At 44.7% G+C, this 26,689-nt stretch overlaps 1 protein-coding gene across 4 annotated transcripts in view; it reads left to right on the top strand.

Annotated features, from left to right (window-relative positions):
* NME7 (NME/NM23 family member 7) overlaps positions 1–26,689 on the top strand; it is a 237,040-nt gene that overhangs the window by 95,942 nt on the left and 114,409 nt on the right. For all 4 annotated transcript variants that reach the window (XM_033942041.1, XM_033942040.1, XM_033942044.1 and 1 more), the window contains exon 7: positions 16,200–16,305. In XM_033942041.1, coding sequence (XP_033797932.1) covers positions 16,200–16,305 — 106 coding nt within the window. The remainder of the gene's footprint in view (positions 1–16,199; positions 16,306–26,689) is intronic.

Below are 26,689 nucleotides of genomic sequence, written 5' to 3'. Positions count from 1 at the left end.
ATTGTTCCATGTGCAAGGCTGCGGAGCCTCCGCAGCCTAAGAAACACATGTTTGAGTCATCTGAAGGCAACTCTACGCCCCAGGAGCTGGAGACCTTCTCAGCTTTTATGGCATATTTGTGGAATGAGTTTCACAGCAGGTGTTCTTTTCCTGTGCATCCCATTCTACCTCTGATCTGTCTCTAAGCGGCATTTCTTCTATGTGCATGTCTTCTTCTCAGTCTACTGCTGTTCAGTGCTGCCTGATCCTGATCTGGATGATCTTTCGGATGATGGCCCTTTATTCTACAGCACAGCGTTTCTAGGCACGGGAGATCAGAAACTGTATTCTGACTCTTCAGAGTCCTCAGCAGCAGCTTTGTCAGATCTTATTTCTAAGTCTCTGCAGGAGTTGAATTTGGTTAGGTCAACCGGCTCTGTCCACTTTTTCCTCCTGGCTTTGTGGTGTGCGCTTCCAGTCTACTGCCTACCACTGGCATCCTGATATGACCATTTTAATCTCAGAGCAGTCTATCTCTCTGGATGGAGCTCTTAAGATAGCATGGACCATGTTTCACTTTTATCCGCTGGCACTGGGTCAGCCTAGGGTGGATTTTTTGTTGCGCAACTGATTAGATGCACCTCTTTTCCCAGTGCAAGTGTTATGGTTCTTAAGGATATGCAAGACCATCAGGTGAATGTTGTCCTCTGGAGGATTTTTGATTCAGCTGCTTTTGACATTGAGTGCTTTGGCGGCATCCTTTGTCCCTCGCACCTGTTTGTCTCAGCTGCACACTCTGGAGACTGAGGCTGTGGAGCCTCCTCCTCAACTTCTTTTGGATGGTGGTGTTTATGTTGCTGACGCTTGTATGTTCTTATGCGAGTACTAGTTCAGATAATGGCATACTTCATTTCTCCTCACAGGATGCTCTGGATCAGACAATAGGCTGGTGATTCCACTATCTAGGCTCCTTTGGCTAGCCTTCCCTTTCAGGGCAGTTATTGTTGGGCAAGGGCCTGGATGATCTCTTGAATTCTGTGGTGGTCTATCGCCATAAGTCCTGGTCTGATAGCAGACCCAAAATGTTTAGAGGTTCTGGACACTCTAATTTTAGTGGCTGTATATGATCCCGCCCGTATACGACTGCCTTTTCTCAGAGATTTTTCCAGAGCTCCCGGCAGTGATACTCTGGCTACAGGCAAACCCAGCCATCTGCCTCCTTTTTCATGCATAGGATAGGGGGCAGACTTTCAGTTTTCCTGCTGGCCTGGGCTATCATTTCGTCTGACTGGTAGGTCTTGGACATATTCAGTCAAGCTACAAGTTGGAATTTACCTGGCTTCTGATGGATTGGTTTGTTTGATCTCCCGCAGGTCGACCAGCCAAAGCGCTCAAGGTTCAAGCCATTGTTCAATGCTTGATGGAAATTCCAGCTATAGAGTCGGGGCTACCAGGCCTCTCAGGGCTCAGGCAGATATTCTATATATTTCATCGTGCCAAAGAAAGGCTCTAACAATTGGAGGCCTGTTCTGGATCTCCAGCACGTAAATGTGGCTCTCATGATTTCATGCTTTCGCCTGCAGATGGTGCAATCTCTCATTGCAGCAGTGGCCCCAGAGAATTTCTTGCCTCTGGATCTCATGGAAGCTTACTTGCACATTCTGATATTTCCAGCCCATCGCAATTGCTTGCGGTTTCATATTAAAAAAAATAATTTTTAAGTTTATTTTTATTACCAGTTCACGGCTCTACCCTTTGGACTGGTTCGGCTTCCCGTACCATCACTTAGGTGATGGTGGTCATGGCAGCTTATTTACAGAGCATGAGTTTGCAAGAATATCCAATTTGGATGACTGCCTGTTAAGGGCTCCCTTTTTGGCCGAGGGTGGATATAAAGTGGATCCGGTGATTCACGTTCTGATAGGCTCTGGTTAGATTGTGAGCTACAGAAAGAGCAGTTTGATGCTCACACAATATCTGGAATATCTGGGTGTTCTGTTCGACATGGCAGTGGGGAGCGTCTATCTTCCAGAAGCAAGCAGATAGGAACTGTGCGCTCAAGGTTTCTTCACTCCTGAAGCAGCCAGCTCCATCAACATGGGACTGTCTTCGGGGCTTAGGGTCCATGGCAGCCATATAAGATGTGCTCCCTTGGACAACAGTGCAGATGCGTCCTCTCCAGCATGCCTTACTCTCTCGCTGGGCTCCGCAGAAGGATGCGTTATAGACCTCGGGCCAGCATGGCTTGGTAGCTTCTCCTGCAGTTGATCTGAAGGGGCGTATCGCTGAGGATTGCCTTCTGGGTCATTGTGATGACAGATGCCAGCTTTTGGGGCTAGGATACCTACTGCAATGGTCATTCCATTCAGCGGTGTTGGACATGGCCAATCGACTGGCTCTGGTACGATTCTGAAAAGCCAAGTGGTCAGAGTCTTCTCCATCGACGCTTTGGTGGTAGCCTAGGTTCATTGCCAGAGAGGGACCAAGAGAACCTCTCTGGCTGAGGAGACCCATCTTCTCTTTCTGTGGGTGGCACGTCATCTGCAGGTATTTTCAGCACCGCATGTGGTAGAAATCAACAATGTTCAGCCTACTTCCTCAGCAGACAGCCTGTGGATATGGGTGAGTGTGAGCTGTCCTCAGCAGCATTCTGAGCCAATGTGTGGCACAAGGATCAGCCCCGCTTCATCAGCATGGCCATGGCACAGCACAGGAAGATGCCTCGATTCTTCAGTCGAAGATCCAAGCCCAGCAGCAGAGGTCTTGATGCTCTCATGCAAACCTGGCCTCAGGGATTTCTCCTGTATGTCTTTCCTCCCTGGCCCTTGCTAGGCCAAGTCATTCAGTGGCTAGCGACCCATCCAGGTCATGTCATTCTGGTGGCTCCAGACTGGTCTTTCAGACCATGGTACGCGGTTCTGCTACGTCTTCGCAGGGGTTGTAGCCTTTGGTTCTGTGCACCTCCGGACTTACTTACTCAGGCTCCATGGAGGACATGAATTGTTTTGTTCTTATAGCATGGCTATTGAGTGCACGGCTTTAGCGCATAAAGGCTATTCGGAGGTGGTTCTTCCTACATTTCTCGAGTCTATGATGTTGACTACTGTCTGCCTACACTCAGGCACGGCAGACTTTTCAGGCTTTGGAGTGACCAGGAGCAGAGAGAGCTGTATTCCACTCCAATTTTGGTGGTTCTTACTTTTATTTTGACTGATCTAGATAAAGGCCTCACTGTGGCATTCCTTCGAGTCCAACTGGCTGGGCTCTCTTGTTTCAGAGCCCGTGACCATCATTAGTCTTTAGCGTCTCATCTTGCCATTGCCAGTTTCTGAAAGGGGCTTTTTGCATCAGACCGCTGATTGAAGTCACCAGTCCCTTCACAGGACCTCAAACTGTTGCTGTCTGACCTTACCAAAGCTCCCTTTAAGCCTATTTGGGATGCTTCCATCTTGCCTTGTCTCTTAAGACTGTCTTTCTGGTCGCTGCTACATCCACAAGATGTGTCTCAGAACTTCAAGCTCTTTCTTGTAGAGAGCAACTCTTCTGCTTCTCGGTGTCTGGTCTTTGAAAATCAGGATTGCATTTTGAGGAAGCTGAATGTACGCAGAATGCTCCATTGCTTTCTGGAGGTCACTAACTAGTTTTGTCTCTCGGACCATCAGTTTGTGCTGATTCATTCTGTCAAGCGAGGTGCTCCAGCTTCCAAGGCCACGATATCCAGATGGATCCGTGGGCCATTTCATTAGCCTATATTCTGTCCAGGAAACAGTCTCCCACCACCATTAAGGCGCTTTCTTCTAAGATTATGGCTTTTTCATGGCCCGAAGCTAATATGGTCTCCCATGAAGAGATCTTCAGGGCAGCAATGTAGTCCTCCTTGCATACGTTTGCCAAGTTTTACAGAATGGATGTGGCAACGAGATAGGACTCTGCCTTTAGGTCCTCTGTTTTGCAGGCCGGTGCAGTTAGCTCGCCCTAGCATTTAGGGACTGCTTTGGTACATCCCACTTGTCTAAAATGTCTCACCTATTGCACTGGAAAAGGAGATCATGTACTTACCCTGGTAAGCTCTTTTCCAGTGGATAAGTTGAGACATTCTAAACTCTCGCCCTGTCCTTCCTGCACCTGCCTACTGGGCATTTATGCTTCTCCAAGTTGATTCTTGGATGTCAGTCAGCCCTTCAGCTGGGAAGAATCTGTATTCTGTTTTATGTAGGGGTGCTTTAAAAAATCTTGTTATATATAGTTGTATCCCATGTTGCTTCTGTGTGTATGTTAATTTTGTGATGTTGCCTTTTTGACTGAATAATTTCTAAACTGACTTTGCATGAAGCCTTAAATCAGGGGTGTCCAACCTTTTGGCTTCCCTGGGTCGCATTGGCCGAAAAGTTTTTTTCTGTGGCCGCACAAACACTAACACTAGCCGATGAGCAAAAAAAGATTGAGCAGGTCCCAAATATGCAATCACTAATATAGAAGATGTATGTACCTAATAATAAACCTTCATCAAAGGGACACTGTGGAGAGGAACCCAAAAAAGCAATAATACTTACCCTGAATGAGTGATCCTCCACATACACCGCTGACAGTGGGAGCAGCCACAGGCTTCCACATCCCAACTCTGATGAGCAGGGATACGCGCTCCTGATTCTCCCATTCACTTCTATTACAGCTACGGTGAGCCTCTTCAGAGGTGAGCCTCATCAGAGCGGGGATGCTGAATCAGCTGTCAGCAGCACACGTGGAGGATCGTTTAATCAGGGTAAATATTACTGATTTTTTGGGCCTCCCACTTTGAGCTTGGACTCCCTCAAAATGAATATTTTCCCTTCTGTAACTAGTAGGGATCCCCAAGCCTCACCAACTGATGGCCACCTTCTCCCCCTCCAACTTCCCAAGTTCTGCAGCTGGCAGCAATATTGCAGAGTTGCTGCCTTCCCCCCCCCCCTTTGGCTTTCATGCATGCATGAAAGCAGGGGCAGCTTGAGGATATTGCCATTGGCTGCAAAGCTTGGAAATTTTGAGTTGCCAGACTGGAGGAAGATGTCTTCAGTTGGCAGGGCTTGGGAATCCCCACTAGCTCAAATATTTATAAATTGCACCCATCCACTAATTTTGGGTTCCAGTCCCTCCCCCCAAATCAGCTATATATGACTACATCACTGAATACAAAAATAATTGTGATGCACTTATCCCAAAGCTAACATATTCCAGTTAATAAATTCAAAATAAAACAATTTTTTCTACCTTGTTGTCTGGATGTTTGTTTTTCCATCATCTTGGTCCCAGTTTCTCTTTCAGTTTTTTTCTATCTTCAACTAATTCTCTTTCCAATGTCTGCTGTCCATTTTTTTCTCCTTTCTGTCGTTCCATTTCCTTCTTGTGCCTATTTCCAAAGTATTGATTTTTCCCTTTCATCTTTCTTAACTTTTTTTTTCTTTTTTGCCTCTGTCCACTCAAATCTTGCCTTCTTTCTCACCCTTCTTCTTTTTAAATGTTCAGCTACCTCTCAATTCTCCATCTTCTCTCAGTCCCTAGCTCTCCCATTTCCCATCTCATTCCTTTCCCAGCCTCCTATTCCCTTCTATCTACTCCCCATTACCTTATTTCTACCACTGTACTCACTGCTCTCTCACTCATCTTGTCATCTCCCTTTTGACCTCATCCACATGGCTCACCACTTTCAGAATCCCCCTCCCTCTCTCCACTGGTCAGGCTATACTCCCTGTCCTCTCTCCACTGGTCAGGCTATAACTCCCTGTCCTTTTCTCCACTGGTCAGGCTATAATTCCCTGTCTCTTTCTTTCCATCCCCTAGCATCATCTTATCCCAGCTCTCTTCCCTCCTGCCCTTCCATGGTTCCATCTCTCCTCCTCTATCTCCATGGTCCAACATTTTGCTCCCTCTCTCTTCTGTTTTTCTTCTTCTCTCCCCCCATGATGCTGAATAATGAAATGGAGAAAAAAGAGAGATGCTGCATCTCTCTGCCTTCCATCCACAGGCCTAACATTTCTCCCTCCCTCCCATCCCTAGATCCAACTTCTTTCCCTTTCTCTTCCCAACTGCCTCCATCCCATCTCTCTCCCTGCCTGCCTGCCTACCTTCCCCAGGTCCACAATTTTTTCTTTTAATACCCTCCCTCCCCCCCCCAAAATAAAAACCATCCAGGAGGCTTCCTCGGCCCAGCGTGTTCTCCCCCCTCTCTCTGTGCCCATGCATCTCTACCTTACTCCTCTTCCACCACCATGTCCAATAATTCTCTCTCTGTCTCCGTCCCTCCTCTCTCTAGCCAACAGTTCTCTGTTTTCTTTATCTCCCCAATTGCACCATCTCTTTCCCTCTCTCAAGACATCCAATTCTCCCTTTCTATTATTTCCCTCACCTCTTCATCTCTTTCCCTCACTCCCTCCATTCTTCCATCTTATGGCTCATGATTCCCTCTATCTTTCCCTTCATTCTGTGTCCTAAGTTCATGCCCCTCCCTCCTTCTTTCCATCATTTTTCCTAAGTTTGTGCTCCCTCCCTCTCAAGTCTTCTCAAGTCTCAAGCCTTCACCCACTGCCTAACCTTAATAGTCTCCCTCAACACACTTATTATGTTTAGCCTGTCATTTCACAAGTCAAATTACTTTTCTCTCTCCCTTTATTTTTCTTTCTTTCTTCATTTTTTTTTTCCTTTTAAGAAAAGCAGTAACATGCAGGCCTGAAGGAGAGGATATAAGAGTTTAAGCACTGATAATGCAGTGGGCTGCGATGAGCTGATCCGGCACTGCGCCGGGCCTGTAGACCCTGCGAGGTTTCCCATATCTGCATTCACAGCACATTAGCGGGGCCCATTTGCTCTGGCTGGATCCAAGCCACGCGAGGATCCATGTGTCCCAGGAAGGAGAGAGAAAAGAAATGGGGGTGGGCCAGACCCCCACACTCCCTCCGTTAGAACTCACACCCTAAGTGGCAGTCAGAGTAGCTTTTCTTTCACGTGCTTTCAGTAAGAGCCATAATTGGCAGACACCACTTGCGGGAAATGAGGAATAATGCCAGACTATATTTTCAGGGAAGTGGGCAAAGGAACAAAAGAAAGAGGTAGTGTTGGACAAGAATGATGGACTAGACTAGGAAAAGTGCTGGATCGGGGAGAGGACAGGAGAAAGAGAAGGAAACTAATGCTGTCAGCAGATAGATTAAGAGAGAGTCTGATGCTATAGATGAGAAAAGGGGGCTGATATTGAGGCTGGATGTTGAGTCGGGAGAAAGATCTCATGACTTGGCTAGAAGAAGGATGAGAGAAGGGGGCTGATTCTGGCAGATGGAGGCGAAGGAGATGGAGAAGAAGGAGATGGGAGAAGAGGGCTGGTGGCAGTGCTGGGGCATGGAGAAGAGGGTCTGATGGTGGCAGATGCAGGGACTGGTGGTTGAGTTGGAGGAAGGGTCTAATCAGGGCAGGATTAATTAGTTGAGGGCTCCTAGTCACAAGTCCACTGGGTCCCCTGCCATATAGTAGTTTTGGGCTGCGGGTGTTCACCGTCTTGCCGGTTCACCGTCTTGCCGTCTTGCAGTGTTTGCTCAAAGCCGCGGGCAGCGGCTCCCACATGTCACTTGCGGCTGATCTGGAAGTGTTCCTTCTGATGTCAGGACGTCAGAGGGAACGCTTCCGGGTCATCCGCAGGAGACACGTAGGAGCTGCCGCCCACGGTTTTGAGTGAATGCTGCAGCAAGACGGAGGAGGGAGCCGGTAAGACAGGAAACAGCTGGGAGCGGCAGAGGAAAATACCGAATCGTCCTTGAGTGCGAATGGGGCTGCAATTCTTCATGGGGCTGCATACAGGCAGTGGGTTGGACACCCCTGTCTTAAATGAAGTACAGGTATAAGCTCTTATATCTGAAATCCTTGGGACATAAGAATTGCCGCTGCTGGGTCAGACCAGTGGTCCATCCTGCCCACTAGTCCACTCGCGGCAGCCCCCAGGTCAAAGACCAGTGCTCTAAATGAGTCCAGCCTCACCTGTGTACGTCCCAGTTTAGCAGAAACTTGTCCAGGCATATTTCAGTATTTGGAATCATTTGGTTTTCAGAATGGTAATGTTAAGTCAGAAAAAGACAGACCGTAATACCATAAATTGCCACCAAACTTAAAATTTTTTTTTTTTTAAATAAGACAATTAAACACTTCCACTTCAATTGTGCAGAGAACAGGAGAAACACATGCACCTGCATTGATGCAGGTGCACCTGCAATGCACATGCACCTGCAATTTCAGGAAATTGACTACTTATCCCAGGACAAGCAGGCAGCATATTCTCACATATGGGTGATGTTATCCATGGAGCCCTGGTACAGACAGCTGCTAAAGCGCTCTTGCACTTTAAGAACTTTAGAAAGTTCCCGACTGCCTGCTCCGCCATCCCGACTGATGTAGGCACAGTTTTCTGTGGAGCTACGAAGTCGTGTGTGAAATGGTCTCCATTTTATTTTGCCTTCCCACTCGGGCGCTTTTCTAATTCTTCTTATTTCTTCTTTTTCTTTTCGTATAGTAAAAAGAAAAAAAGTTTCTTTATTTTTGCTGTAGCCATTTTTGACAGCGGGGCCTTTGCCTCCACCTCAGCCTTCGTGGTTTGTTTGGCTGAGGCCCATTAACTGGTTTAAAAAAGTGCAGCAGATGCTAGCGTATTATTTCCCTAACTGATCCACACAAGTGGTATATCCAGTGCCTTGGCCCTGACTTTCATGTGGAGTCTTTTGCGTGCTGTTTAATGCTTCAGAAACATTCCATAAAAAGCCGCCATTTACAACAAAGACTTCTCTTTGGTACCATGGATGTATCACAGGTACCTTCGACACCATCCAAGCCATCGATTTTGAAAGCATCGTCATCGTCCGAGGCCCCAGCTTCTATGTCGGTGTTGCAGGCTATAGCTCCGTCAGGTAAGCCAGCTAAGAAGTCACCAGCTTCCCAGATGGTGTCTTAGGCCACTAGGGTATCAAGTCTAGTCGTACTGGCCAAGCAGAGACCATTAATGCGACTCGCTTCAACTTCGAGGGGTGCATCTTCATCCATGTCATCCTCTCCGAAGTGGGTCGCGGCACCATTGATACTGGCGTCCAAGCCACAGGTGTCGGTGCAGGCTTTTAAAGAGAAGCTCAGTGCTCTCTTTCAATTGGAGTTCGGGGATATGTTCCAACTTGCACCCTCATGTCAGCTTCTCCGGTACCAGCCCATCCTGAGCGTCGCTCCATGCGAGATGCAGGTACCACCACTGCCTCTTCGGTACTGTGTCAATCTCAGCATTGATCATTATCATTGAGTCATGCTTCTTGACACTGTTCTTCAAGGTACCAATCTCCTACAAAGTATTGAGCTTCAAGACATCGATCTCCTTCTCCAAGGCATCAACACAAGAAGCCTCAAATTCCATGCATTCTTTAAAGATCCAAAATTATGTAGCTAAATCTAATTTCCATCTCAGCTCTATCCTTTGGTACACCTCTGCTGTTTGTGGAGAAAATGTTTTGAGAAATAACATTATGCATGTAATTTTACCAGTATATATTCTGGACAATTTTATAACAAATGTGTGGTGCAGGAGTTAGAACTACAGCCTCAGCACCCTGAGGCTGTGGGTTCAAATCCCTCACTGTTTTTTGTGACCCTGGGCAACTCGCTTAATCCCCTCATTGCCCCAGGTACACTAGATAGAGTTTGAGCCTGCCGGGACAGATAGGGAAATATGATAAAGTACCTGAATGTAAACCACTTAGGATATAAGTGATATAGAAATAAATAAATAAATTCATCCCAGGACAAGCAGGCAGCCTATTCTCACATGTGGGCGACATCATCCACGGAGCCCGGATGCAGACAGCCTTGCAAGCAGACTTGCTTGAAGAAAACTCAGAAGTTTTAAGTCTGTCGCACTGCATGCCTTTCCGCCCAGCACAGGGCGCGTCACCTCAGTTCTCAGTTTTCCGCGGAGCCAAGAAGTCTGTCTTTGACGCTCTGCGCTGAACTTAGTTTTCTTTGTGCCTTCTCTTACTATGGCTCGTGTTTTATTTTCTTATTACCATGTCACTGTGCTTTTCTTTCGGTCTTTGTTTAAAAAAAAAAAAAGTTGACTTTTTTCATCAAGTGATGGCGGGGCCTGTCGCACGCCCTCAACCTGCGGGCTTTGACTTTGCAGTGGCTATTTTTCCTTCTATGTCCTGGCCGGTCAAGGACTTCAAGAAGTGTAGCCAGTGCCAGCATGCGATTTCCCTCACTGACCCACACTGCTGGTGCCTTCAGTGTTTGGGGCCTGACCATTGCCCAGAGTCGTGCATTTGCTGTGCTACCCTTCAACCTCGAGCTTTCAAACGTCGTCAAGTTCAAGTGGAGAAGATTTTCAGTATGGAAACCCCCTATTACACCCTCGACCTCCGATTCGGTCAGGCCTGCTACGGGGTGTTCTCCTGCCTCCACAACTTTGACCTCGACCTCAGACCTTCCTCGTTTGGAACATCCTTGACCTCAAGTAAATCTGCCAAGTCTTCTCCTGAGCTTCCCTCAGGTCAGATACCTCAGCAGACAGTTCCAGCGGTGGTCCTCAACCTACCTAAACATCATTCTTCCAAGTTGAAGCATTCTTCCTCTTCAACCTCTGAGCCTTTATCCTTAGCAAGTGGTCCAGTTTCAGACTCGGATCCACAATTGCAGGCTACTATCCAGACCATTTTAAAGTGGGAATTTGTTCAGTTACTGACCAAATATAGTCCTGCCTCGACTCTGCTTCCTGCAGTCCAGCCTGGGCACTCAGCAGTCTCACAAGAGGTTGAGTCCTTACCTGTGCCTCAGCTGAATCTGCACACTCTATGCAAGGAGTCGAGTCTTTGCAAGTGTCTCGTCTGGAATCTTCACACTCCATACACGGAGCCGAGTCTTTGGGAGTGCTTTGAGATTCCTCAATCCAAACCACAGAGTCTATGGGACTTCGATCTACAGCTTCCAGCCCTATATCCTCAAATAAGGCATTGCCCATTTCGAGGCATAGGGTGAAGTCACCTTGACCTCGCACGAGACCTGCTTCCAGGCAGCACTCTCATTGCCAGTCAAGGCCCTCATCAAGGCACTCATCGAGATGCAGATCCTCCTCCAGGGAGAATCCTTCCTCGTCCAGGCCTTCCAGCTCTTCGAGGCCTCCTACTCTTCAATCCAGGACACCAATAGAACCTGAAGGTTCCGCTTCTTACAGTGCCTCGCCCCAGTCTGTTTATTTGCTAGGATATCAATACTCCAGAAAGGCCTCACCTTCGTTCTCCACTCGAGGCGCCTCAAGGTCATTGAGTCCCTCCCAAGGCTATCCTCTTGCGAATCATTTGTCCTTTTCCTCCTTCCTCCATCAAATGGCTGAGGACCTTTATCTCAAATTGGATTCTGGTTCTAAATACTCTAAGGAGTATTTAGAACATAAGAAGTGCCATCTCCGGAACAGATCCTAGGTCCATCAAGTCTGGCGATCCGCACACGCAGAAGCCCCGCCAGGTGTACCCTGGCATAGTTTTAGACCCCCATATCACTCTAAGCTTCTCATAAGAGATATGCATCTAGCTTACCCTTACCTATGTCACCTTATGCCACTCATAAGGAGATGTACATCTAACTTACCCTTAAACACTAGAACGGTGGATTCCGCAATTACCTCTTCTGGGAGAGCATTCCAGGTGTGCACCACTTGTTGCGTGAAGCAGAACTTCCTGATATTTGTCCTGAACTTGTCCCCCCTTAGCTTCAGTCCATGTCCTCTTGTCTGTGAGTCCATGTCCTCTTGTCTGAAATGAGTTTGCCTCGGCCACCTGAGGAGTCTCTAAAGCTTCCTCTTAACAGGCTTCTTTCTCAGACTTTCAAACGAAACCTGGAGACTCCTTATGCCATTCCTATTGTTCTAGGCAAGTTGGAATCGAGGTATTTAAATGTACATTGCAAGGGCTTTGAGAACACCCAACTATCTCATCAGTCCCTTCTTGTGGAATCTTCTTTAAAGAGGAGTCATCCTTCCAGGGTCTATGCTACCGTACCTCCTGGCAGAGAGGGCAAGACCATGGACAAGTTTGGCTGTCGTCTTTATAAAAATTCGATGATGGCCTCCAATGTTTTAAATTATAATTTTATCTTCACTACTTATTTCAAGTATTTTATTGATATACTCCCTGGTTTTTCTAAAGACCTTGGTCAACACAGGCTTTTAGAGTTCTAGCAAGTCATTGCTACTTTAGCACAACTCAGGTTACACCTTCTTCAGTCATCTTATGATGCCTTTGAACTTTCCTCGAGGGTCACTGCTTTCTTGGTAGCGATCCGCTGCCTTGCCTGGCTTCGCACCATTGATATGAATTCTAACATTCAGGATCGTCTGGCCAATATTCCTTGTGAAGGCAATGACCTCTTTGATGAATCTAAAGAGGCCGTCACCAAGAAGTTGTCTGAGCATGAGATATCTTTTGCTTCCATCATCAGACCAAAGCCTAAGCCAGCTCCTTCTAAGCCTTCTCAACCTCTTCCATCCTATCAGAGGAGTTATCCTCCGAGGGTAGCTCCTTACATTCGAGCACCTCCCAAGAAACAGCAACAACAGCAGAAGCAATAGAAAACTCAGCCTTCTGCTGCACCAAAGGCTTCTCAGCCTTTTTTACTGTCTCAAACAGAGCATAACCTCCATAACCTGCTGCTGTCCTCTCCTCTTCCCATCAGAGGTTGTCTGCATCATTTTTACCATGGATGGGAGACCATTACATCTGACATCTGGCTGCTGTCAATTATCAGGGAAGGATACTTGCTTCATTTCGCTCAGAGTCCACCAGAGCTTCTTCCAAGAGAGTATCCTTCCAATCCATCCCAGACCGCCCTTCTTCAGGAAGCTCAAGCTCTGCTTCATCTCCGTGCCATCGAGGAAGTTCCCTTGGAACAGCAGAGCAGGGGGTTTTACTCCTGTTACTTCCTAGTTCTGAAGAAGACAGGTGATCTGCGACCCATACTGGATCTCAGGGCTTTCAAAAAATTTTTGGTCAAAGAAAAATTTTGCATGTTGTCCCAAACATCCCTTTATCCCCTTCTAGATCAGAACAATTGGTTATGTTCTCTAGATCTTAATGAGGCTTACACTCACATCCAGCCTCCCATTAGTATCTCAGATTTCGGGTGAGGAATCTGCATTTTCAGTACAGAGTGCTACCCTTTGACCTGGCATTATCTCCAAGAGTGTTCACCAAGTGCCTAGTGGTGGTTGCAGCAGCTCTGCGGAGCCATAGTCTTCAGGTGTTCCCCTACCTGAATGACTGGCTCATCAAAGATTCAACATCTCAGGGGGTTATTGTAGCAACCCAATGGACTACGTGGTTCCTACAAAGCTTGGGATTCGAAATCAACTTTCCCAAAGCCCACCTTCAGCCCTCTCAGAACCTACAATTCAGCAGAGCTGTTCTGGACACTGTCCAACTCAGAGCATTCCTTACTCAGCAGCTCCTTCAACTTTGCCACAAAGTGTCTTCCCTTTCTTCACTCTCAGCGAGACACATGATGATACTACTCTGTCACATGGCCTCAACCTTTCACGTGACTCCTTTTGCCAGACTTCACTTCAGAATTCCTCAGTGGACCCTGCATCTCAGCAGGTGTTATCCAGGGACAGCAGGCAGCTGTTCTCACAACCCACCCACCTCTCCTGGTTGGCTTCTCTGCTAGCTATCTGAACTGAGGAGACACGCCCTGTGCTGGACAGGAAGGCACTCGCACATGCGCGGTGTGGCAGACTCAAAACTTCTGAGTTTTCTTTAAGCAAGTCTGCTTGCAAAGCTGATCGCATCCGGGCTCCGTGGATGACATCACCCACATGTGAGAATAGCTGTCTGCTGTCCCTGGATAACACCTGTTACAGTAAGTAACTGTGCTTTCTCTGCATCAACCTCTATTTTATGTGCCTAATTGGCTATTAAAATTACTCTTATTGAAGAAATCAAGCCTGAGGAAGGATCCCTAAAAATCCATTAATTGCCTTTTTGTTCTCAGAAAAGATTTTGATGCTCTGTTAAGTTGGCTCTTTTTATGAGGATTCCTAAAAAATAAGCTAGCTAAGGGCATTTTGTAAAGCTGAAATGAGAGCTTGAGAGGGTTGCAAAGCTAAGATAGAGTCCAGACACAGCAAATTCCAAGGCCTGGATTTAAAAAAATTTTAATTTTGGCAAAATGAGAAATTAGTTTATGGAAGTAAGGTCTCATTTGGAATACAATATTCGGTTTTAGAAGTTGGGAAGATATAGAAAAGTGAGTAACAGTGGGCTAAACCAGTGTTTCTCAACATGCGGTAGGCATACCCCAGGGAATACATGGGCTGGCCACTGCCTGGGATCTATCCCAGCCTGCCCCCCTGCTGAAGCCACCACCGCCAATTCCTCCCTGCCTGCTGCACCCCACACCGCCGAAGCCAACCCTGCCACCTGACATGCCCCATTTCCCCAACCACCACAATTCCGGGCAGGGACAGGCCAGGCGTGTGCAGTGACTGCATGCAGCTGGCCCACAAGCCTTTCTCCGACGTCAATTCTGCTGCCTCACTGTCCTGGAACCTTCTCTCTGCCGTCAGAATTGGCATCGTGGGGGGGGGCAGACTTGTGGGCCAGCCACGTGCAGTTGCTGCACACGCCTGGCTTGTCCCTGCCCGGAGTTGCTGCGGTGGTGGGGGGGGGGGGGGGGGAGGATGTAACGTGTTGGATAGCAGGGTCTGCTTCAGGGGTGGGGGGTTGGGAGTTGGTGTGGCGGGTGGGGAGGCAGGGAGGAATCAGTGGCAGGGGATGTGGCAGGGTCGGCTTTGGGGGTGCAGCGGCAGAGAGGCAGGGAGGAATTGGCAGCGGCAGCTTCAGCGGGGGCCAGCAGGCTTCAGTGCGGGTCATCTTTGGGGGGGAAGGGTGTGTTTGGGCGGTGCAACTTAATTTTGGGACAAAGGCTGTAAGGTAGTGAGGGGGAGGGGGCATGAACAAGGGACATAGAATGAAGAGAGGGAGGGGGCACTAACTTCGGACATGGGGGGAAGGGACTAGAAAGGGAGAATTGTTGGACATGAGTGTGAGATGGTGCACATGGGGAAAGGAAGAAAGGAAAATAGGGCATGGAGAGAAAAAAAAGAATGAGGTAGAGAAGCATAGGGAGTAGAAGGATGAGAGGGAGAAACTTGGATATGGTGTTGGAGAGGGACCAGAGGGACAGATTGAACGGGATGCAAGGGGGAGGAATGTTGGACATAGTGATGGAGGGAGAGATGTGGCATGGTGTTGGAGGGGAATAATAGAAGGAGAAATGGGCATGGGGCTAGTGGGCAGTGGTGAAAAATGATGCACATGATCTGGGGAATGAGAGAGGGAGAAATGTTGGATGTGGCAGTAGAGGGGGTGGAGAGATGCTTGGATCTCTCAAGACAGATGGACAGTGTGAGAGAGAGAGGGAGACTTGTTATCAATAGGGGTGGAGGAGAGAGGAAGAAAAGTTGGACTTATGGAGGGACAGAGAGAGATGTTGGTTGGAGAATGGAGTGAGGTCTGGAGGAGAGGAAGCATGCAGGAGGCAGAAAGAAATATTGGTTTAACAGTCAGAAGGAAGTGCAACCAGAGACTCATGAAATCACCAGACAACAAAGTTAGGAACAATTATTTTATTTTCAATTTAGTGTTCGAAATGTGTCAGTTTTAAGAATTTATATTTGCTGTCTATATTTTGCACTATATTTGTCTATTTTTCTATAGTTGTTACTGAGGTGACATTGAATATTTTAAAATCATCTGCTTTGACCTCTTTGAAAAAAATCCGAATATAAATGATAATTTGTTCTTTGTGTTTTTAATTTTGTGGTTATCATTATGTATTAATAAGATTATATTGTGTGTATATGAAAATGGATGGAAGAAATTAGTACTATTATGGGGGTGGAGTCAAGGGCAGAGCTTGGGCGGGTCTGGGGTGGAATTTGGGCGGGTCTGAGGCAGAGTTTGGGCGTGGTTACTCGGTTGGTATTTGTTAGGCTTAGGGGGTACTTGGCTTGAAGAAGTTGAGAAATACTGGGCTAAACTACCTTTACATCTTTATAATTCTTCTAAAGAATTGAGACGGTAATAAACTTGGATAATTAAATATATAAATTAATTTTAGTAAATCATAGTAATGTTGATCGTAAAGCTTTATTTGGATTTCACATTTTTTTTCTCTAGGAGTTGGAGCTTTTCTTTCCCTCAAATGGAGAATGTGGCCCAACAAACACTGCAAAGTTAACAAATTGTACCTGCTGCATTATTAAACCTCATGCTGTTTCTGAAGGTAAACTTAACCCCTCCATGCATAAAACAATATTGTTCTGTTCTCCCATTACATTGGGAAGTTCGTGTTGTCTATGTGTAACATATTTTATCTCAGGACAAGCTGGCAGCATATTCTCACAGATGAGGGACATCATCCACTGAACTTGGCACAGACAGTTAAAAAGTGTACTGTCACTTTAAATCTTTAGGACTGCATATACCGCATGTGTGCTGGTACCTTCCTGCCCAACATTGGCTCGTGGGACCATCAGTTCTCAGTTTTCCACAGAGCCGAGAAGCTTTTCCTTAGAGTTTCTCTAAGCATATCAAACTTGTACACCCTCCTGCTGCTGCCGCACCTTTTCAAAACACCCCCCTCTCTCTGCACCGCCACTGCACCTTTTCAACTCCTCCCCCCCCCCCGCCTCTCAGCATCACCACCATCATTGGTACCTTTTTTAAACAGCCTGGTGGTCCAGTGGTATCTCTCTCTTGCTAGATGGCTCTCAAACTCAGGAGCAAGCATTACGTGCACCCGCTTGGGCCCACTGCTGCTTTCTGAGTGGTGGCGTCAGTTTTCGTGGGACTTGCAAGATTCGACGCCAGCTATTCAGAATGCCAAGGTGAGCCCAAGTGGGAGCACGTAATGCTTGTTCCTGACATCCGCGCTCCTAACCTGAGTTCGAGAGCCGTCTAGAGGGATTTGAAAAAGTACGTGTTAGGGTGGGTAACTCTCTATTGTTGCTTGAAAAAAGCCGGTGAAAGTTTGTTAAAAGCATGCAAAATACAGTAGAATAACTTTCTGTGTAATTTTTATATTGAACTGAAATATAATGTGGTATACAGTATATGTTACCGTTTGTCTTATATTGTGCAATAGTTGTACTTCAAATAGAAATAATTTATTAACTAAAAAAAAAAGGTACAGGGGGATATGATTTAAAAGGTATGGGGGTGTTTAAAGGGTACGGGGATATGGGGGATGATTTAAGGTACTGGGGTGGTACATGAGGGAATGGGGGATGATTACGGGGGTTACATGGGGAGCATGGGACCTGCCTGCCACTAGGCCTGCCTGCCCTGTGCCTACCACTAGACCACCAGAGGGGGATAGGGTACAGAGCCTGGTAGAAAGGGGGGAAAGGGTGCATAGCCTGGCAAGGAGTGTGGGGTTGGGTTCAGAGCCTGACAGGGAGAATTTGGTTCAGAATTATTTTTTCTTATTTTCCTCCTCTAAATCTAGGGTGCGTCTTATGGTCAGGTGCGTCTTATGGAGTGAAAAATACGGTATTTTTCTTCTATTTGTTTTAAAAATTTTGGATTTTATACAGAATTTTTCTTTTGGGCCTACAGGCCTATTTTCAGGTCAGAAGTGTCAAGATTTTTCTGGCTTACCATCTACTCGATCTTCCCGGACCATAGAATCCTTTGACCTCATGTTGGTGGTTTTTCCTTTGATGTCCTAGGCTCCTAGCAGCTTTAAGTGGTGCACTTGGTGCCACAGGACCATTTCAGGTACAGATTCACATAATTGGTGAATCCAGGGCCTTGGGCCTGAACTCTGAGACATTTCCTGCATGCTCTGCTCTAAATTGCAGAAGAGGTCACTTAAGACCAAGAAATTGCAGTACAAAAAACACTTTTCAGATCAATTTTGTGTACATCGAGAATGTCTGTCTGGAGACACCGATACTCAACACCAACAACTCCAGCATCGAAAACCTGTTCCACCTCTGTTTTGTTGGTGTTGCCTTCCTCAGGGGAACCTCATAAGAAAGTTAAAGTATAAACATGTTTTCCCCCATCTTCTCAAGCTTCATCACCATTAACACACTCCAAGTGTTGGCCCACTGAGACCAGATTACCATTGCTGGAATTGGTATCTTCTCTGAGGCATGCTTTGATATTGAGGTCACCAATGCCTTGACATCCGATGCAGCCTGCGCCTATTGTACCCTTGACAACATTGGTACTGGCGCCTTCTCTGCAAGATCAGCTAAGAGAGCTGTTGCAGAAGGAGCTAGCTGAGATGGAGCAGTTATCTGTACTGTGCATTTGCAGCAATGCATCCAGTCTCAGCCCAGTCTAAACAATGCCCAAGGATTCCATCAAGGGACCATTCTTGGACACCACACCATTGATGTTCCATATAGAGGAGACCTTCTTTTACCAAGGAGCACATTTCTTCGCATTCTTGACACTCATCTCGACAGTCCTCTGGATGGCTATTTTGACTGTCTCGACACTCGCCTCAGTGATCAGCTCGATTCTCTACTTGATGCTCACCTCGACGTTCTCTAAGACCTGACATTAAGGTCTCTTCATCTGATTATTCAGACTTATCTGCAGAAGAGCATTATGGCATACCTTCAGATTCATCTCCAGCCCCTCGTGGAAGGTCCCCATCAAAGTCTATCCACTGAATTTATCAGACAAATGAGGCAAGCACTTCCCATAAATATTAAATCAGAAACAAAATCTTGAGCAGAGCTACTGGTTTTTCTAGGCTACAAAGAATGGCCTAAGGACTATATAAAGGTACCTCTCTGCATTCTAATGAAAGAGGCTTTATTTAAGAACTAGGAAGCAATACTCTCTGTCCTAGTAGCTCTATGCAAGTTGGATACATTGTATAGGATCTAATCTTGCCCAGGCTTTGACAGACTACAATTGCAACACCAGTCCTTAGTCGTGGAGTCAAAAAAAGCAAACATTTCATCTTCAGTACATTGAAGTCTTTTTCTTTTTTTGCATTTAATGTAGTGAAGAAATCCCTAATTCATATAGGTATGATGTAGAAAATGCCATCAAAATGGACAAAGCTTTTTTAGCTACTGAAGGATATTATTCTCTAATTAAAATTTTTTTCAATAGACTTCTCTTCATGTTTTATTTTAAGCCCACGATCACTGGATATAGAAGCCAGTTTTTCTTCTGCAGATGACTTCCAACCAGCATCAGCTGGAATTTTCATAAATGGATTTCAAACCCAGTCATATTCTTTTATGATTAATGATGGAAAATAAAAGTTTAATTTCTCTTCCAGAGTTGTCAAATGCTCAGCAATGATGTCATATCTTTAATATGGGTTTTACATAGCAAAGGAAACATTTCAAAATTACCATCTTTAGCTGTTTTATCCAAATTTTTCTGAAATGCAATTAGCTTATCTGTTCAAGTTGGAATATTTTCATTTTAAACTTGCATAAACTACAAACGATCACAGAAAGAGAGAGACGGGCAAAAATATCTGGAAAAGTTAAGAGTTTCTGGTCAAGTAGTCAGGAAAGCAAAGATGCAAATAGAAGAAAAATACACCACATCTAGTGCACTCCCTCTATCCAATTCTCTGGTCACCCAGTCAAAGAAATTGATCAGATTTGTCTGACAAGACCTACCTCTAGTGAATCCATGTTTCCTCCAGCCCTGTAATCTAACAAATTTCAGAAACTTAACCATTCTCTGTTTAAAATTGTTTCCATTAATTTGCTTACCACAGAAGTCAGACTTACTGGCCTGTAATTCCTTACTTCTTTCTTACTTCCACTTTTGTGTAGAGCAGGGGTGTCAAAGGCCCTCCTCGAGGGCTTCAATCCAGTCGGGTTTTCAGGATTTCCCCAATGAATATACATGAGATCTATTTGCATGCACTGCTTTCAATACATATTCATTGGGAAAATCCTGAAAACCTGACTGGATTGCGGCCCTCAAGGAGGGACTTTGACACCCCTGCTGTAGAGGGACCACACCTGCCCTTCTCCAGTCCTCCGGTAACACTCCCGACTTTAGAGAAACATTGAAAAGATCAGCCAGCAGAGCCTTCATAACTTCCCTAAGTTCCTTCAGCACCCTTGGATGTACATCATTGCTTTGCTACCTTTAATTTAACTAGCTCCTCACGAACACAACCCTTTTGAAAATTGATCAGGGTCTACCACTTCTCCATCCCTATTTGCGTTTGTCTCTGTAATCTGTTCCCGGCGCTTCAGCCTTTTCTTTATCTTTTTCGTTGCCCTTCTTTGTACCTTTTCTAATTCCACTATAACTTTTTTGAGATACGACAACCTAACTTGCAAACAGTATTTGAGGTGCAGCTATAACATAGGGCTCCTTTTACTAGGGTGTGCTAGCGGTTTTAGCACATGCTACATTGCCCCGCGCGCTACACGCTAATGCCTCCATAGAGCTTGTATTAGTATTTTCCGTGTAGTTTGGGGCTAGCACACGCGTCATTGTAGCGTGCACTAAAAACGCTAGCACATCTTAGTAAAAGGAGCCCATAGAGCGATACAAAGGCATTATAACATTTTCATTTTTGCTTTCCATTCCTTTCCTAATAATATTCTGTTTGCTTTCTTAGCCATCGCCGCACATTGAGCTGAGGGTTTCAATGTAACCTCAACATTAACACCTAGATCGTTTTCCTGGGCAGTGACTCCTAACATAGAACCTTGCATCATGTAGCTATAGTTCTGGTTCCTCTTTCCCACTTGCATCACTTTGCATTTGCTCACATTAAACATTATCTGCCATTTTGATTCCCAGTCTCACAAGACCCTTACAATTTTTCACAATCCTCTTGAGATTTAACAACTTTGTGTCATCAGTAAATTTAATTATCTAGTTATTCCCATCTCTAAATCATTGATAAATATGTTAAAAAGCAGCGATCCCAGCACAGTCTCCTGTGGAATCCCACTATTTTTAAGTACCACCCCAAGTTGACACCTAGAAGTTAGCCTATATGGAGAAAAAGATCTCAGATTCACCACTTAGGGAACATATATCGTTCTCCCTAAAACTGCGTTTTTGTGGTGATGGGTTTCTTTCATCAATCAAAAACCTCCACCCTATCCTAACTTGCTAATCTTTTATATTTTCTACTTTTATATTTTGTTGTTTATTTTTTCAGTTTTTGTTATTAGCAATGTATTTTTAAACTTATTATTAGAATAATATTAATGATTGAATAAATATGATTGTTAAGCAGAGACCAATCGATTTACAAGCTGTAAGGCTCTAGAATAGCTCCCTTGCAAATATTAAACAAGTACTGAAAAGAAAACAAGCAGCCAGCAACTTATCTGTAGGTAGTAAACCTTCAGTCCGATAGCTGATGTCCAAATTATGTATGTGTAGAGTAAACAAAGAGCTCCTTTTACTAAGCTGCGATAGCGGTTTTAGCATACTAAATTGCCGCACGTACTAGACACTAACGCCAGCATTGAGCTGGCGTAGCGTGGGCTAAAATTCTGTGTGTGCTAAAAGCGCTATCGCAGCTTGGTAAAAGGAGCCCAAAGTCTCTGGAAACTTTCAATATTTGCAGTATTAATTCTCAGTGTTCTTAGTGCTCAGTGCTGGACGGGTCCTGTTTCGCCGTTATGAACAGGCTTCATCAGGAGATAATGATCGAGCTAAATTCAAAATAATAAAAGATGTTTAAACTCTATTCAGGTAAAAACTACAATCCTTATAAAGTTGCACAACAAATAAAAGTTATTACATGCATTCAATAATTCAGTTAGAATCACATAGATTTCATTTCAAGATGGCGCTTAAATCTTCAAAGAACACCGATGCATGCGTGCTCCTACTATGAGTAAGGTACTCTGATTGGTTCTTAATGTTTAGGATAGGGTGGCGTTTTTGATCAATGAAAGAAACACATCACCACAAAAACACAGTTTTAGGGAGAACGATATATCTTCCCTAAGTGGTGAATCTGAGATCTTTTTCTCTATATAGGCTAACTTCTAGGTGTCAACTTGGGGTGGTACTTGATATAGGTTTGTTGGCATACATCCAGTAGCGTACTAAGGGGGGAGCGGGGGGGGGCGGTCCACCCCGGGTGCAAGCCCTGAGGGGATGCTCCCGGCCTTGCCGTTCAGTCCCCCCCCACCCCCGAAGGACCGCTCGCCCCACTGACCTTCCTGCACCACCTATGAAGCAGCCCGCAGCAGGATCGCGATGTCAGCAATCCCTGAGCTGCTTGGGCGCTGCTTCCTGCGCCGCGGTCCCGCCCCTCCTCTGAGCTAACAGGCTATACACAGGAAATGAAGATGGAAAACTGACAGGGACGACGGTCAGTCTAGAAGAGGTATGCAGACAGATTGATAGGCTTAAAAATGATAAATTCCCGGGACTGGACAGCAACCACCCGAGGGTAATCAGGAACTGAAAGGGGTTATAGCTGAACTTCTTCAACTAATAGCCAATTTGTCGATCAAATTAGGAAATATTCCGGAAGACTGGAAAGTGGCGAATGTTACGCCGATCTTCAATAAAGGTTCGAAGGGAGATCCGGGAAACCACAGACTAGTGAATCTGACTTCGGTACCGGGAAAGATGGTAGAGGCGCTGATAAAAGACCGCATCATCGATCACCTTGATGGACACAAACTTATGAGGACTAGCCAGCATGGCTTCAGCAAAGGAAAATTTTTCTTGACAAACTTACTGTAGTTCTTCGAAGGAGTAAATGGGCAGATAGACAAGGGTGACCCAATCGACATTGTATGTCTAGATTTTCAGAAGGCGTTCAACATCTACTTTGAAAAATTGTGAGCCATGGAATCAAGGGTGATATACTCACATGGATTAAAAACTGGTTGGTGGATAGGAAACAGAGAGTGGGGGGGAATGGACAATACTCGGACTGGAAAAGCGTCACAAGTGGAGTGACGCAGGGTTTGTTGCTCGGGCCTGTGCTCTTCAACATATTTATAGAAATTAGCACGACGAGTGAGGTGATTAAATTTGCAGTTGATACAAAGTTATTCATAGTAGTGAGGACAGAGAAGGATTGCCAAGACCTACAATGAGACATACATACACTCAAGGAATGGGCCGTGAAATGGCAAATGAGGTTCAACGTGGATAAGTGCAAGGTGATGCATGTCAGTAACAAAAATCATTTGCACGAATACAGGATGTCCGGTGCTATACTCGAAGAGAGCCTCCAGGAAAGAGACTTGGGAGTACTTGTAGACAAGTCAATGAAACCATCTGCGTAATGTGCGGCGGCAGCAAAAAGGGCTAACAGAATGCTAGGAATGATTAAGAAGGGGAATCACAAACAGATCTGAAAAGGTTATCATGCTGTTATACCAGAATCCTGGTACGCTCCCACCTGGAATACACTGGTCGCCGTACATAAAAAAGGACATAGTACTACTCGAAACGGTCCAGAGAATAGTGACAAAAATAGTTAAGGGACTGGAGGATTTGCCGTACAATGAGAGGCTAGAGAAATAGGGCCTCTTCTCCCTTGAAAAGAGGAGACTGAGAGGGGACATGATCAAAACGTTCAAGATATTGAAGGGAATTGACTTAGTAGAGAAAAAGAGATTGTTCACCCTCTCCAAGATGAAGAGAACGAGAGGGCACTTGCTAAAGTTAGAAGGGAAAAGATTCCGTACAAACGTAAGGAAGTTTTTCTTCACCCAGAGAGTGGTAGAAATCTGGAATGCTCTTCCGGAGGCTGTAATAGGGGAAAGCACCCTTCAGGGATTCAAGAAAAGGTTGGATAAATTCCTACTGGAACAGAACATATGCAGGTAAGGCTAGACTCAAATAGGGCACTGGTCTTTGATCTAAGGGCCGTCGTGTGAGCGGACCGCTGGGCACGATGGACCACTGGTCTGACTCAGCAGCGGCAAATTTGATGTTCTTATGTAGATGTTCTGTCATATTGTTCTTTATAATAGTCTCTACCATTTTGCCTGGCACTGACGTCAGACTCACTGGTCTATAATTTCACAGATCACCTCTGGAAACCCCCCGCTCTCTTTTACTAAGCTGAGGTAGAGGTTTGTACCGCGGCCTTCAGTGCTAAATGCTCCGATTCTCATAAAATTCCTATGAGCATCAAAGCATTTAGTGTTCTGGGCCACGGTAAAAACCTCTACCACGGCTTAATAAAAGGGGGGGTGGGATATAAATTAGTAAAAAATCTAGCAGTTCATGCAGATGACAATTCGACTCCATTCCCAGTAAGGTCACTATTGAAAGATGATAGTCAACCTCCTCATTCGTTATTACTATAAACACCACAATGCGGCTTTGATAAAAGTAGAAATTCCCACAAAGGGCATCCTGTTATAAATTTTCAGTTTAATGCAAAATGTCCAAAATCACTGTAGTCAAACTGCTAATAATTCCAGTACTCGACCCAACTCTGGGCCATGTTTCACTTTTTGCATCATTGGGAGTTGAGATTCCAATAGACTTGGATTACACAGCACATGGCTGCAAAATAATCACTGAAATTGTTAATAAAAAAATTTAGTAACAGCTTATGTTCTCAGCGGTGTCTTTACTAAAAGCCGTTTAACATCCATGGAATTGTATTTTTAATATTGTGCTGTTTTCTATGTAATCTAGATAAAGAGATTTTTGTACAATAAAAGGATCATAGGCTTCTATATAATAATTTTTGTAGTTACTGTTTTTGATTAGAAACTTGTATTGAATTGTCCCCATATATTGTAGATATGCTAATAATCTAATCTAAACTAACACTTTTAACCCACTTTATCCCTATGAAGGTCTAAAAGTGGCTTACAACTTAAAATCATATTAATACAAATCACAGAATAAAAATTTAATGCAGAGTATCAGTGCTGATGTATATACATCTAAGCTTTCTAACTCAAACATTTCTCAAATATATATGTTTTAAAACTTTTTCGAAACAGCATATACAGTAAATGATTTTTCAACATACAATAGATAGTAAAGTATTTCAGATCTGGACAGATATATGAGAAAAGGAATTTTCATGACTTTTTTTAAAGTTTTTAAATCTTTTAAAAGAAGGCGTTGCCATATCCAATCTATGTAAATTGTGACTGGAGCTAATTCTTGTTGGAAAAGATATTAGCTGAAGAACCTCTGAGAAAGTTAGACCATGAAAATTCTTAAATATAAAGCAACAGGCTTTAAAGATTATTTGAGCTTGAAGAGGTAACTAATGTTGCTCTCTAAACAGAGATGACACTTGACTAAATTTCCCCTGCCTGAAAATCATTTGAGCTGTTGTATTTTGTAACAGCTGTAATCTGTTCCTTAATGTCACTATAATACCTAAATATAGAACATTATAATAATCCAAGTGATGAATATTCATCAGATTTGTTTGCATTTGCTTTTCCAAACATGTGAGGTAATTTGTATATTTTGAGTGTAGCCCTGGAGACCTGCAGTTGAGAGCCCCAGAATAATCACTTTTTTACTGTCTATAAACTTTAAACACAAAACTCTCCTCTGTGTATTCTTTTGGTATGAAGCAAAGTTGATAATATAACATAAAATAAATCTATCTAACAAAATATAATTAAATTCTTTATTCCTCCATGAACTTTCAAAATAACATGAATCATGTCTTCATTTTTATAGAAACACAGAAAATAGCAGCAGATAAGCCCATGTTGCTTATCCTATCTGCCCATCCATACATATATCAGGCTATATCAAAGTTCAGTCCTTGAGAGCTGCAAGCACACCAGGTTTTCAGGATATCCTTAATGAATAGCATAAGAGAGATCTGCATAAAATGGATGTAATGACATTCAAATCTTTCACATGCATGCTCATTAGGGATATCCTGAAAGTCTAGCCTGTTTGCAGTCCCCAAGGACTGAACTTGGACAAGACTCAATTAATCCTTACTATCCCTGGTACTCAAGAGGTATCAAAACTTCATCTACAAACATCTTTTCTGTTTATGTAATAAAAGTAAAGACTTCAGATTTCTCCAGGACCATAAGAACTTTGCACTACACAGCAAAGTTTAATATTTAACTTTTATTTCTGCACCATCTGCTAGATCATTCTAGACCTTTGGTTATGTCCCCCTATCAACAGATGGAAACAAAGACTTGAATATTCAGATAACATTATCAATGTAACAGACAGTGTAGCCAGAAATATTCCCAGTTTTTCTCTGCCTCTATCTGCCCATTTCTATCTTGATCAGTGCTCCGGCATCTGTGAAATTCAAGGACAGAGCCAAGGACCATTGCTGAGAAAAAAAAACCAAGAGCGAAACTGCTGCAGTAGTCAACCAGTACCATCTGCTAGAATCTAGCAGATGGTACAGGTTGACTAGTGCAGCAGTTTTGCTCTTGGGTTTTTTTTTTCTCAGCAATGGTCCTTGGCTCTGTCCTTGAATTTCACAGATGCCAGAGCACTGATCGAGATAGAAATGGGCAGTTATCCCAGGACAAGCAGGCAGGTATTCTCACTAGTGGGTGATGTCATCAGACAGAGCCCCGGTACGGACGTCTCACAAGCACGTGTTGCTTGTAGAAACTTAAAGTTTCTAGATGCCCGCACCGCGCATGCGCCGGTGCCTTCCTACCCGGAGATCCGGGCGTGTCTCCTCAGTTCTTTCTTTTCCGCGG

This window comes from Geotrypetes seraphini, chromosome 4 (genome assembly GCF_902459505.1).
Source record: "Geotrypetes seraphini chromosome 4, aGeoSer1.1, whole genome shotgun sequence".
NCBI classification, from domain to species: Eukaryota; Metazoa; Chordata; class Amphibia; order Gymnophiona; family Dermophiidae; genus Geotrypetes; species Geotrypetes seraphini.
This window is presented reverse-complemented; position numbering and strand designations above follow the sequence as displayed.